At 50.2% G+C, this 14,693-nt stretch overlaps 1 protein-coding gene and 1 non-coding gene across 2 annotated transcripts; both read right to left on the bottom strand.

Moving 5' to 3' along the window:
- Nucleotides 1-612: 612 nt before the first annotated feature.
- On the bottom strand, nt 613-2,316 carry DRD5 (dopamine receptor D5). The gene has a single exon (XM_053566235.1). It carries the CDS (start codon nt 2,050-2,052, stop codon nt 613-615), a length of 1,440 nt encoding a protein of 479 aa, XP_053422210.1. The 5' UTR covers nt 2,053-2,316.
- A 9,798-nt stretch (nt 2,317-12,114) lies between these two features.
- LOC128569403 (small nucleolar RNA SNORA75) lies at nt 12,115-12,246 on the bottom strand. Its single transcript, XR_008375358.1, has one exon. It is a non-coding gene; the product is annotated as a small nucleolar RNA SNORA75 (small nucleolar RNA).
- Between the last annotated feature and the right edge of the window lie 2,447 nt (nt 12,247-14,693).

Consider the following 14,693-nt stretch of genomic DNA (forward strand, 5'->3'; position numbering starts at 1 on the left):
GCCATTAACTATCTGTTCATAAACCACACACAAGCTTCCAGACCCAGCACACACCTTCCCTGCATTTTAAGGACACACACACTTGTAGTTTCTCCAGTATCAAGACAATCACCACGCAATACACACAATTTCTGTTTATTAGACACCAAGACAAACCAGGAAGACTTCTTCAGCTATGGCCAAGACAGTCACCAGCCCAGAAAGAAGAAACTGCCCAGGCACAGAGACCCCCGGGAACAAGAGACAGGAGAGCCGGGGCCCAGCCCATCACCCCCAGGCACACTGAACCTGTCAACTAACAATTACCCCAAACACAAATAGGCCACTGAACACGCTGTTGCTTAAAAGGAAGGGGGAGAGTATAAAGTATATTTTTAAAAGTATCACTTTTTTTTAAAGGGCCACGCACCACCCCCTCTTCCGTAATAGGACCATTGGTCCAGTGCTGTGAGGCTGGGGTGTGTTTGAGTTTAAAGCAGATTTCTAAGCACAAGGTCTACGCACAGAAGCACGGACACTCACCATAAACAGAGCAGCACGGGAAATGTGTGTATTTGTGTGTAGAGTGCATGCTTGTAAATGTGTAGTTGTGTAGACCCGCGAGGGCATTTCCTATGCAGTTTCATGGGCTCCATTTGGGGTGAAAGGCGTTATTTTCTTTAATGAAATGTCCCCCTCGCAGTCTAGCTCCCAGACAGACCCAGCTGCAGGGTCCCCATCTGAGGCCCTCCGAGTGATATTGCACATAGGATCGAGCGAGCCCGCCTCTTCCTCGTAGTCCCTCTCCCTGACCGTGGGGGTCAGCATGTGGGGGATCACACGCATGCAGGAAGCTGCAGGCTCCTTGGGGAAGACAGCGTCTGGGTTGTAGGAGACAAGCTCGTTGCTGATGCGCACCGTCCCCACGGCGGTGCGGGAGCAGAGGCGGCTGCAGCCCAGCAGCTGGGCGAACACCCTCCGGAAGTCAGCATTACAGGTGTAGATGACAGGGTTGAGCGAGGAGTTAGCCCAGCCCAACCAGACGAAGACGTCGAAGGTCGTCTCGCTGACGCACGGGAAGCCAGAACTCAGGCCCTCGGGGCGTCCGCTGCAGAACGGGACCATGCAGTTAAGGACGAAGAAGGGCAGCCAGCAGCACACGAAGACCCCCAGGATCACCGACAGGGTCTTGAGGACCTTGGTCTCCTTCCTGATGGAAGCTGGCAGGGTGGTGTCGTCCGCACCAGTGGTGCAGCTCCGACAGCTCTGTGCTTGCCCCACCGCCCTCTCCAGCGCGGAAATCCTCCGGATCTGCACCTGGGCAATGCGATAGATGCGCGTGTAGGTCACGATCATGATCGTCACCGGGATGTAGAAACTTATGAGCGAGGAGGAGATGGCGTAAGTCCTGTTCAGGCTGGAGTCACAGTTCTCCGCGCTCACCTCGAGCGCCTCGGCTTCCTCCCAGGGCGTCGCGTTGGCCAGGCTGGACGGCAGGTCTACCCCAACCCAGGAGCCTGCCTTGTTCCTGTGCCAGTTGAGCTGGACTGGAATGAAGGAGACGAGGATGGACAGGCTCCAAGCCAGGCCAACCATAACCAAGGCCACACGCTGGGTCATTCTGCGCTGGTAGCGGAAGGGCCTGGAGATGGCCCAGTAGCGGTCCACGCTGATGACGCACAGGTTCAGGATGGAGGCGGTGGAGCACATGATGTCGAAGGCCACCCAGACGTTGCAGAAGGCCCCAAAGGGCCAGTAACCAGCCACCTCAGCGACTGCCTTCCAAGGCATGACCAGCAGCGCCACGAAGAGGTCGGACACGGCCAGGGACACTACAAAGACGTTGGTCATCTTGGCGCGCAAGTGGCGGCTGTGCACGACGGCCGCGCACACCAGCACGTTGCCCAGCAGAGTCCAGATGATGAGCAGGGTCAGGAAGCTGGCGGTGACCACCTGTACCGGCCCCAACAGCCGCGCCCCCGCCGAGCCCCCCATGGTGTCCCCCTGGGCCAGCCGATGCTGCCGCCCCCACTGCCTAGGGGACTCGCTGCCGTTGCCCCCCGGGGGCAGCATATCGGGCTTGGCCGCAGGGTTGGGCCGCGCACTGTCCCAACTTCAGTCGGGCGCCCCCGGGGCGGCCCCATTGGGCGCCCCGGGTTGCGCGCTCTTAGCCAAGAGACCCTCAAGTCCTGGGGGCAGGGCGCTCACCTTGAGCTGCGCGGGTCCCCGGAGCAAGTGGGGACTCTTCTCGTCTCCTCAAGCGCCTCGCGGTCAGTGGCTGCGTAGCATCCCTCCAGTCCGGGAGCCGGCGGCGGGGGTCGGCTGGTGGTGCCCGCAGGCGGCCAAGACTGTATCGGGAACCGGCTGCGTGCCAGGCCGCAGCTGTGTCCGGTTCGCAGACAGAGAAGGGGAGAAGAGCAAGCGGCCCCTGCGGGATAGGGTTAAGGAGTCGCGGCCGCCAGGCGAGCCCTGCCGCTCTGCCGCTCTCTGTTGCCGCTGGGTCCCGCGTCCCACCTGCGCCTCCGCGCTCGACTAGCTCAGCAGCCGCCCCGCCCGCGCCCGGGCGCCCTGGCTCACTGGAGTCCTGTGACCAACCTCCAGGTCCGAGAGGCGTCCTAGGACCAGACCCTACCCCCAAACCAGAAAAATTCGTCCCGGGAAGATGACAAGGTGCTTGGCCGAGCCCCGGAGCCACAGACCTGGCCACATTGGGGTAACAAAGAGGCGGGGGAGGCATGGGAGAGAACTTCGGCTTCCAACTAGGGAAAGAGCGCTTGCAATAAAGACGGCTGCCTCCTGGTCCTCGAAGACTAGAGTCCCAGTCCGGACTTCATTCCCGGGCTGTGAGACCTTGCACGCCCTGGTCACTTTGCCGGGCCTTGGCTTCTCCGTCCCCAGCGTGGGATAATGATTCCTTCTTCTCCAGTCGCTGTGGGACTCCGGAAAGCCACCTGGGAAGGTGTCCGCGGCACACCGTGTCTCCGATTTATCCCAAGCCCCTCCCTCAACACCCATCCCGAGACTGGGGCGTCACCTGACCTTGTAGAAGACTGCCCTTTCCCCAACACAAGCCCCTAGTCTTGGACCATTTTTCTTTCTTTTTTTTTTGGCCGGGGCTGGGTTTGAACCCGCCACCTCCGGCATATGGGACCGGCGCCCTACTCCTTGAACCACAGGCGCCGCCCTGGACCATTTTTCCTTTGGGGAGTAATTTTGGTCTTCTGTCTCCCTGCCCAAACTGCAGTCTCTGCCCTGGTCCTCCGCCTCCCTGCCCGAACTGCAGGCTCTGCCCTGGTCCTCTGCCTCCCTACCCGAACTGCAGGCAGAGTGATCTCTCTCAAACGCAACTATGATCATGTCATAGCTGAAAAACCCTCGGTAGCTCTCTGTGAGCCCTGATCCTTGCCCAGCACACAAGGTCTTCTATTTTTCTGCCCCTGGACTTTGCCCATAGCCCCAGCTGCTCCTGCCAGGCCTCCACCTCTAGTCTGGATTCCAGCAGCACCACAGCTACCAGAAAAGAACACTCCTGGTAATTCCCCAAATGGGTTGCATGGTTAATTCCTCAACCTGGGATAGCATTCATCACATTCTCCACTTTTAGAGAACACCAATTCATAATGTCAGAAAAGAATTTGGATTTTTGAGGCCGGGATCTGAATTCCGATTGTTCACTGCATTGTGTGTGTGTGTGTGTGTGTGTGTGCTCATCCCTCCCCTCTACGAACTTGCAGCTTAGTGTTAGACACAGACATCATCCCTCTGATGGTAAAAAAAAAAAAAAAAAGTACAATCACAACTGTCACAAGTGCTGTGAAGGCAAAGGACTCAGCCTTATGCCAGTGTACAATGGATGGGGTTGGCCAACATTTGGGGGAGGCTTCCCTGGGGAAATTTCTCTACCGCTTAAAATCACAATTAAGTGGGTAAATGGGAAGACAGGGGAAGGATAATACAACAGGCAGGAGAGCAGGAACTTACTAGCTTTGGGATCTTGGGCAGGTTATTTAATCTATGTAAGCTCATCTGGAAAATGAGTTAATGACAATAATTCAAATAGTAAGCATGATGAGGCCAAAATAATAAATGCATGAGTGTCCTGGCCTCTCTGCTTCCTCAGACTGCACCTGTGCAGTTCCTTGCCCCAGCTGCTCTCCAAGGACAAGCCTGATTTTGTGACGGACAGTCACTGAGTGGATACATTAGTGGACCTGGGAGTCTGGGGAAGGCAGGAATGGTCCCAGAAGGAAGAAGCTGTGTTTGTTTTCACAACAAGGAGCAGAGTGAAGTGGAGAAAGGAACTGCAAACCCAGGGTGGAGTTTTCCAGGAAATGGTGAAGAGGTGAGGGAAGCAGGGCTGGAGGAAGGTGGATAAGAGCAAGAGCAGTGTTAGAGGCCATTTCCTATTGTCTTCCTGGGACTTAACACATGCGAGTAAAGACTGAGTTTGGAAATGCCTTTCTGCTATGACACTGCTTGCAGACAGGGCCAGGTGGCTCATGGCCCTGAAGTATAAAGAGCAGTGAACAACATTAGGAACTTTCCCTCCTCCATCACCTCCCAGACAGACTTCTTGACTATTCCAGCCTGGGCAGGTGTCCTGCACTCCATGAGCATCTGGCTGGGCTTGTACTGCAGCCATGCTGACACTGTCCCATCCATTCACAGGGCCACCTGGGCCTCCAGACTCCCAGCTTCTTAAATCAAGAACTTGTGTCTTGCTCACATGTGAATGCCCCAAGCTGACATGAGAGTGGGTGCCGGAAAAATCTCTGTTGGTAATGAATGAGAAAGGGAACCATGTGCCCAACACTATGAAATCAACGGACAGCCCAGTCAACTGGGAAAGTTGTACACACAACACATAATTTCACACTTGTTCTCAGACACTCCTGTTCCTCCATCAGTACACGATCAGCCAGCGTGTACTGATCAGTGAGGGTGGAAGTGGAGGCATACTGTGTGCACAAGTCACAGCCAGGGGAGGCTGGTACAATGCTTATGAAAAACTTCCAGCAGAAAATGGCAAAGCATATCAACAGAGGGCTTTTTTTTCTAAGTAGCACAAAATTGCCATTTGAGTGAGGGGCTTAGCTGCGACTGTCTCCCAGACCCCGTCCTAGGACAATCAAAGATGTATGACATATACCTTGTCCTTCTTGGGCTTGTATTTTAGAGAAGAGACAAATAAACAATTTCAAAAATTAGATAATGTCGTATCACAGCTCGCCGCGCCGCTCTCAGCCACAGCCTCGGTGCCTCGCTCAGCTCCAGCATGGCAAAAGTCCCCAGTCCCACTGAGACGGAGTGGTGCATTGAGTTCCTGATCGCTGTGTTCCAGAAGTTTGCTGGAAAGGATGGCTACAGCTACACTCTGTCCAAGACTGAGTTCCTGAACTTCATGAACACAGAGCTGGTTGCCTTCACAAAGAATCAGAAGGACCCTGGTGTGCATAACCGCATGATGAAGAAACTGGACCTCAACTCTGATGGGCAGTTAGATTTCCAAGAATTCCTTAATCTTATTGGAGGCATGCGGTGGCTTGTCATGAGTGCTTTCTCAATGCTGCCCATCCTCACAGGCGGATGTGAGGACCCCACCTACCCTCCAAACCCACCCCATTTCCTTCCAGACCCCATCATCAACCTCTCCTCAGAGCCCACACATCCCCTGAGCCCAGCACACCCACCATCCCATGCTGGCCTCACTTGCAGGTAGCAATAAAACAGTATCATTTTTTAAAAAACAGGGGAAAAAAAATCAGAAAATGTCACATAGTGGAAAGTGCTCTGAAGAAATCAAACAGAACTGTGAGACAGAGAGTTGCCAGGCTGAAGGGGCAAGCTGCTTCAAAAAAAGTGGTCAATCTGTGTGATCAGAAGGTGAGAAGGATTTAGTCAGGGAAATAATGGGAGTAAATCATTCTTGAAGAGGAAAACTCACCAGTGCAAAGGCCCTGGGGCAGAGTGAGCTTATCTGCAGGAGCACAATGACCAAGGGAGGAGAAAGTATAGTTGGAGGAGGAGGTGAGTCCTGTTGCCATGGTGAGGACAGGAGGATTCACTCTAAATTCCAGATGCCTGGAGTTAAAATCCCCTGAAGTATATGATTCTGAGAGCCCTCACACCCCCGATGCTGCAGTCTGTAAGCCCTGGTGATAAGACCTCAGAGGCTTCTGAGGTAATAGGAAAAATGGGACTGAGAGGACCAGACTAACACCATTTTGAGGGTTCAGCCATTTTGTTAAAAACTGATGAGTCACTGTGAGTCGCCAGTTTTCCAGCTTGAGTCATCGGCCTCCAACCAGAAACTGCTTTCTGGAGTGGGCCATATGGCAGGACCAGTGGCATCCAATCCAGAAGCAGTCCCTTTGTTTAAAATGTATATGCCCACTTTGCTGTGCTACACTATAAAATAACCCTGTGACAGAGCTTGGGGCGCCTGGCTTGGATCCGTTGTTGCGGAGACCCCGGGAGCCCAAGCTCGAGCTTGCAATAAAACGGCTCTTTTGCTTTTGCATCAGAATCAGCTCCCTGGTGGTCTTTGGGGACTTCGTGATCTGAGCATAACAGGACCACCACGGCAAAGCAACCCTAGGTGCTCTCCCCAAACTCGGACCCTTCGACTGTACGGAGAAATAGGCTTCAAACCAACTCTAATAAATCCACCATGGACTCCAGGCAATCACAGCAGGTGCTACAGGTCACCCCCTAGCCCCTTGGGGTTCCAGAGCATCCTTCCTATATCTTTAATTGCTGGTTACAGAGAGGTCTGGCTGTCCCAAGAGAGGGGTCAGATGCCCAAGGTAGTGGAGGTCACTCAGGAGACTTAAGTCAATGGCTGCTTACCAAGTGGCAAGAATATACTTTCCTAACTGCTGGAGCTACAGTACAGTCCCCACGCTGAGTGCCAGTGATGAGAAAGGACCCCAGCACAGCACCAAGACCTGGGGAACTGGCCTTGTGGAAGCTGAGTCCAGGGGACAAAACTTTGTCCTCAGGGTGGCTCTCCTGCCACCCTTCAGTCACCTTCATCATGCTTTTGGATGCACTTGGACCTCTCTAGAACATTCAGAACGTTCTTTATCACCACTCCCACTTGTGCATCAGTCTTGGTTTCCTTGCCACTCACTTTTCCTTGCTCCTATGGCAGGGATGGCCCCAGAAAATAGCCACGTCCCTCCCCTCCTTTGCTGGCCCCTCACTTATAGGCAGAGGCTGCAGAGCCAGATTCTACCCTGTTTCCCCCAAAATAAGACAGTGTCTTATTTTAAGGTGTGCTTCCAAAGATGCGCTAGGTCTTATTTTCAGGGGACGTCTTATCTTTCCTGTAAGTAGGTCTTATTTTCGGAGGATGTCTTATTTTTGGGGAAACAGGGTAGCTAATAGAGTGTGTGTGGGAGGGACTGTGCACCACAGATCTGAAGCTGAGAAACATCTGGTACAACTATGAGCTCTTTTTCCTGCTGGTGCCGTGGCCTGGAAAGCCCCTACATGTTCTAGAGCTACACAGGGAGAAGGCCACATGCTAGCTAGTCTCCAGAGACAGCCTCCCATGGAACCAGCCCTCGTAGTTTCCAGGTTTCCTACCACCCTAAATCTGGGCTGGCCCCAGGTATGTGACAAAATGCAGTGGACCTGGCACTGATGACCACAGAGGCTCAGTCGTGCATGAGAGGATTTGCCACTTCCACGTTTCCTCATGGGAGTCTCCCCACTGGGGCCTGCCCGCCATGCTGTGAGATACATAAGCCCTGTGGGGAGGCCACGTGGTGGTCCAGAGTACAGCTGAGCTTCCAGATGACGGCCAGCATCAGTGGTCAGCCATGTGGGTGGGCTGGCATAGACATTCTGGACCAGTCCGTACTGTCTCTTAGCTACAGGCCCATAACCCCAGAAGTGCCAGTCATCGTGCTGAATTGTCTGGCCTTAGTGACCAACGGAGGTATAGAAACAAGTCCCAGGCAGGGTCGCGTGGAGTTCTCAACTGAGTTAGTTATAGGGAGAAGTTGGGTCTCTTTCTGCTGGGCTCGCTCCACTGGGATGCAGTGGGCCTTGGTTTCCAGGTCGTCATTTTCCTTGTTTGCAGTAGAAGGAATGAGGCCCATCCGAAGAACAGCGCAAGTCAGAGAGAAAGAGGGAGAGAGAGGAAGGAACATAGGGAAGAGACGAGGAAAAGGAAAGGGGAAGAGAAGGAAAAGGGGAGGGAGAGAGAGAGAATCACACCTGTGAACCTCTAAATCCAGTCATACCCTCGTCTTTGTAGTTACAAAGGCCGTTAAATCTCCCTTCTGCTAAATCATGTCTAAGTGGAGTTTCAGTTGTCATCTGCAACCAAAAAAGCCCTGCAAAGAATGATTAATGTCCTCTGGTGACTTGAGAACAAGGGACGTGCTGCTAGTTGGGTGGGTGACACAGGGACGGCTGCCCAGGAGAGAGGACGCTTGGGCTGGAGAGCAAATCAGAATTTGCACGGGAACAGCGTGCACAGAGGCAGGAAGCTTTGTGTGTATGAAAGGGTGAAATCTTCAGAACTCTAAAGATTTTCCCTATTATCCCACTGACTGTGTTTCTCATTGTTTTTGAAAACTGAGAGTTTTATCTTTATCAATAAGACCTTAGGTACCTAAAAATAACACACAGCCAGGTGTCCGTGGTGTCTCTCCGGTCTTTCTTGGGGAGGGCCCTGCCAGCTGCTGTCTAGTCATTCATGGCTGGTTGTCCTCTCCGACCCAAGCTTTCCCACGAAGAGTTGAGAAGAGTTGAAAACACCTGAAAAGCAGGATGTGTCTGCACCAGCCTCAGAACTCAGACTCTGCATGGGCTCTAACAGCTATGCGGCTAATAAACGTCCTCATTTCATCTCAGCCAGAGCTCTCATCTCAAGGGATGACAGCAAGGAAATAATCTTTTCACACATTTGCTTCCTACAGAATTATACTAAGAAGATTGTCCTAGAACATTTTAGCACAAGGAGAGTTTTCCTAATCCAGTCAGCAAATAGGCTTCTCTTTGAACTCTTCAACCCTCCTTTTTCTGAAGACATTTTTAATTGCATTTGCTTCATTGAGACAAATGGAAAAATGGATAGGAAAACAGGTGGGATTTGGCTGCTGCTGTTTCTATGCTGCCTGTGCTGGTATCAAAGGGCTCAACTCCTCTCCACCAAGAAAAGCTTCATCCCATGTTTGTAGGACACCGCTGACCCTCCAGCCACCAGCCCGCCCACATGCTCAGCTTGGCCAGGGGAGGCCAGAGCAGAGACCAGAAGGAGGGTGGGGATGGTGTAGCCACCTCATCTTGGGCACAGTCCCCTGGTGATGGCCCTAAAGCCTTCTCTTTAAACACCCAAAGCTTAGTCCCTGGTCCTCGCTCTCCCCATTTCAAGAACGAGGCAGTGTCTGACAGGTTAATGTAGCAATCCCACAAGTTTGGCACATTTGAGAGGCAATGTTGTGTAGACAGAGGAACAAGGATGGGATTAGAAGGCTGTCCTGGGTCCAAATCTTTCTCTGACTGACTAGCTCCTGAGCAAGTGACTTACCCTCTCTGAACCTCAGTTGTCTCATCTTTAAAATGGTAACAATGAGTGGATAATGAAATAAATGAGAAGCTCTATTTAGGAACGGGCAAGGATCCACGTTAGCTGGGTTTCATTGTGGTATTGCTGCATAACAAATAACCCAAGAGCAGCTTACAGCCACACACACTCATCTCTTGCTTGCAATCTTCATTCACCTGGAAAAATTTCCCTTGGGCTATGGGTCAGGTTCTGTTTTCTCCTTGTTTCTCATTCCTAGGCCAGTGGTTCCCGGGAGCCTGCTCCTCTCATGGTACAGGGTGACAGCAACAGAGCCATCTGGCCCCACAGTCACTTAGAGCTGGTTGAACAGGACATGCACCAACGCTGCTCATGTGCCTCTGACCCAAGCTGGTGGGAGCGGCAAGAAATATGCTCTGGCCACAGGGAAGCTATAGCAATATGGAGAGGCTGGGAAGAATTGTAAGCCAATGAAATGGCACACAGTTCACAATACATGAAGCCATATGGCTTTATTGTTCTATGATAGAAGGGGACCCTTCTTCCAGGCCCCTCTGCCTGAATCCCCCTGATGCAGGTCCTTGCTGCTTTTGCCTGTATGACTGTTGGAGCCTCCCAGCCGGTCTCACCGTGCCGGGGTCTCCCCATCCCAGCCCCAGCGGTCCCATATTCTGTCACCAGGATGGTTCTCTTAGAACACAGCTGACGCACCCTTTATACTTCCCAGGATGCCCCATAACACAAAATTAATTTATTATCAATTAATAAAAAGCACCCCATCAATTCCAAGCCCCTTAGTGTAACCCTTCATAACCTGCCCATCCGGCCTCGCCTTCCCAGCTGACCCTCCCCGACCTCAGGGCCTCCCCTAGCACTTTCAGGCCTCCTGTCCTGGCACTTGCCCCCCCTGCCTGAAATGCACCTCCCCACTCTCTTCTGAAAGGGGAAACCTGCATTTGCCTTTCAAACTCTCACCAATGCACAGCCTCACTGAGTCTCCCTAGACTCCAGGCCGGCAGCCACTGTCTGTCAGCAACCCACAACCTCTGCGTCCGCCACAGCTCGAGGGCCTGCCAGGGTGGGTCATCTGATCACGTGTTTTACTCCCCCCTGGGTGAACTAGCTCACCCTCCTTGAGTTAGCCTGACTGGGAGGAACCTAGTTGATATTTGTCACATAAATGAGGTGAGGAGGGCTCAACAGCTGTCCACAGACTCGCTGTACTTCCAGACCCTTTGGCAGGCATGTTGGGTCACTGGCTGAGTTCAGGGAAGTGGGAATGTGAGCAGGGCTCTGCAGCACTCTGGCAGAAGCACCCAGGATTGACAGGACCCTACAGCCCTCTCCCCGCCTTCAGCAGACAACTGATTTGTGGAGAGCCAGAGCTGAGTTCCCCTGAGTGAAAAGTATGCAGCTTTCCCACTGTTGCTGAGCCCTGGGGCTGTTTCTTACTGCAGGCTAGCCTGGCATTGATGAGCTTGACTGATGCCTGTGTGAAGGGACGTGTTTCTATTTCTCATGGCTTCTGACTGAGTGTTCACCAGTGTTACAGCAAGCACAGGATCAGCCTGGAGCATGGTGTGGAGGCTAAAAGGGAGACAGCCTCTAAGAAGGGCAGGGATGCATCAAGAGGTCACAGCAACCTGAAAGGGCTCTCACTTGTCTGAGAGCATCACACAGAGAGAGCATCTGAGTTCATAAAGACAGCTGGGTATTATAGTCTAGTAAACAGAATGAGATTCCATGAATCCACAGCAACAGTAAGAAAGAGGAACGAAGGAAGGAAAAATAATGAAAAAAAGAGAGAAAGAAGGAAGGGAGGGACAGAGGAAGCAGGGGAGAAGGAAGGAGGAAGGTGTCTCCCTGATAGTAGAATGCCAATGAAAAAATAGGGAATAACAGAGTTAGAAAAATTGCATTTTGCAACCACGATAGCAATAACCAATTCAAGCAGGAATCATCATTGTGTGGAAGTTTAGAGAACAAGATTTTGCATGGTCTAGAAGCACCTCCACTCATCTGACTTGTTAACTACAAAGAGAAAGAGCGGTAACTTTACACTGGAGAAACCTGACTGGCCCTCCCTGAATGGAGTTAACAAAGTTGACATCACCAGGATGCCAAGCACTCCTTGTTGTGTTGGCCCAGGGCACAGCATCACTTAAGTTCCATTCCTGTCCCCCGAGGAAGCCTCAGACAAACGCAGACAAAGAAGCTTTTTGCGACCGACCTGAACTCTTCATAAGTCTGGATGTCACACTACACCAAGGGGAAGAATCATTCCAGACTGAAGGAGACTACAGTGGCATGAAGCTGGATCAATGTAAAGACATTTTCAAGGACATTATGAGGACTGTTGGCAACATTTTAACATAGACTGTATATTAGACAATTATTGACAATTAGGCAGTTGTATGACATCAATCTTTTTTTTTTTAATCAAATGAAGTTGTGTATTACAAACCATTGCGTACTCAACAAGCACCAAGTCACTCACATGGTGAACAGCACTCCAGAGAGCAGCTGTGCTTAGCTGGGAACGCCCGAGATAGACATTTTAACTTGTTTAAATTAAATGACTGTCCAAACCCCCAGAATGTCTCACAAAACAGCCATATATACCTCCATAAAGAAGGTAAAATAATGCTAGCTCTGTGAATTCGTCTTCTTCTCGTGCGAATCCGTAAACTGCCATCAGGAGACAGAATGGAGCTCAATGAGAAGACTCAATCTTAAGTTTTATAAATTAAAGATGAGACTCTCTTTGTTCTTAGGGAATACAGTGTGAAATGTTTAAGGGAAAGAAAGGAATAAGGTGACTGCAATTGAATTTCACATGGCTCAGAAAAAGATATATAATATAATAAACATAACACAACATAATATAGAAAATGAGACTGGGCAGCACCTGTGGCTTAGTGAGTAGGGCGCCGGCCTCATAGACCGAGGGTGGCGGGTTCAAACCTGGCCCTGGCCGAACTGCAACAACAACAACAAAAAATAGCCGGGCGTTGTGGCGGGCGCCTGTAGTCCCAGCTGCTCGGGAGGCTGAGGCAAGAGAATCGCCTAGGCCCAGGAACTGGAGGTTGCTGTGAGCTGTGTGAGGCCATGGGACTCTACCAAGGGCGATAAAGTGAGACTGTGTCTCTACAAAAAAAAAAATAAAAAAGAAAGAAAATGAGACTAAGCATATATGGCAAACAATAATTGGTGAATTTGAGTGAAGGGGATATGAAGGTCCTCGGTCTTACCACTCTTCTGTAAGTTTGAAATTACTTCAAACTAAAAGAAATGCTTTTAGCTGTGAGAAACAGCCTGACTCCTCATGGCCTATGCAATAAAAAGATTTAATTATCTACCAGAGGAATAATCCCTTTCCAGTGATTTTCTTGTTCCTCTCCAACGTGAAGATGTCCAACACATTTTTTGTTGCGTTCTACAAAAACCCTCAACTTGCTCAGAAATTGCACAAAATGAAAACACATATCACAGGAATAGTTATGACTTCTAGGAAGGATTTTCCAAGTGATCTGAAAAAGAACTTTCAGGAACATGAATTATGTACCTATCAAATGATATGAAAATGATGTGCCTCTCCTTCCATGAGAAGAGGTTAATGACAATGCTGAGTGTATTCTTTGGCTCTCAAACACAATTGATCACTTGTTACAGGAAGAAACAGCCTATTCAATTTACAAAACTGACAGTTCTTTTAGAATATACAAAGTTTACAAGAAGAGTGGACAGAGCTGGTCAGCTCTGTGAATGTTATGGATTTACAAGGGGGTCCTACAAATGGTGGAAAAAATTATTCTTCGGGCTGATGGAAGTTGCAGTTGTGAACAGCTACGTGGTTATTCATTAGCTGAAGAGAGTAGGGAAAAAATGCAAACTCACCTTTCTCATAGGAGAAATCTCATCACTCAGTTGTGAGAACTGTAAGGAACAAAAATTCAAAGAAGAGGGGAAGGACCGTCATCTTCTGACACTGAGGAAAAGCTAACTGGGAAGATGCACTTCATAAAGCAAAATGAAAATAAATCAACAAAGGATTGCAGGGTTTGCAGCAGAAGAAATGAGAAAGATGAAGGAGAGAAACCATTTTCTACTGTGGGACGTGTAAGAGGAAGCCTGGACTTCACCCTGGAGACTGCTTTAAGAAGCATCACACTCAAAAAATACTTTAAACAAAACACTTTAATTATTGTATGTAACCTAAAACAGAAAATAAAATCATCAGGTGCATTCATATTTACGTTTTTCTCTTTTAAAACTGTAGGACAATTACAAGTAAATCCATCAACCTCTTTTCCACCCAAAATAAATGAGATTTGGGGAGTATGTGGGTGGCAGAAAAACTGGATTGGAAAGGGTTGAGGGAACCTGCAAGGCTGGATGTAAAGACTCAATAGCCAAAGCTCCAGATTCCTTTCATCTTTCTCAATGTTGTGGCTTTGTGCCTTTAGCGCCCCTCCTGGTCCCAGGATGACTGTCACAACTCCAGCCATCATGACCAAGTTCAGCCTCCAGGATTGAGATGGTGCAAGGTATTATCAAGGGGATTTTTCTTTATGTGTCTCTGGCCTCTTATCACTGAAGAAAGTCTTCTAAGGAGGAGTCATTAAACATCTCCTTGTATCTCGTTAGCCAGGAGTGGACCACAGGGCAGCTCCTCCTGACAAGGCAGGTGGCAAACTGTTCCAAGTATCAGGTAAAAGGGAACGGAATGCTCAGGTCTGGCTTAACCAAACCATGAGTTGTCCTCCCCTGAGACTGGGCACTTTGCTTCACCAAGCAAAATTAGGATTTCCCTAGTAAGCAAAGGAATTACTCACGGGCAAAAAATTTACAGTGTGTCCCATAATTAATATTTACTTATCAGATAAAGAAAGGAGGGGTACAAAGAATTTACTGAGCAACTAATTGTCAACACTGTGCTGAAAATGGTATTACAAAGATGACAGACACTGCCCCATCCTGGAGCTCACAGTCTAGGTCCTCAGAGAAATCCCAGGAATCCTCTCCCCTGCCCACCATGGCTCTCCATCCCACCCCAGATGCCCCTGCAGAGTCCCAGTGGGAAGGGGTGCCAGGAAAAGGTGACCTCACCACGATGGTTTGAACTTTCCCAAAAGCAAACAAATGAGGTTGTTTGTTTGTTTGTTTTCTGAGC

Source organism: Nycticebus coucang, chromosome 17 (genome assembly GCF_027406575.1).
Source record: "Nycticebus coucang isolate mNycCou1 chromosome 17, mNycCou1.pri, whole genome shotgun sequence".
Classification (NCBI taxonomy): domain Eukaryota; kingdom Metazoa; phylum Chordata; class Mammalia; order Primates; family Lorisidae; genus Nycticebus; species Nycticebus coucang.

Excerpts from the sequence above, each read along its gene's own strand:
- DRD5 (XM_053566235.1), bottom strand. The coding sequence starts at position 2,052 with ATGCTGCCCCCGGGGGGCAACGGCAGCGAGTCCCCTAGGCAGTGGGGG.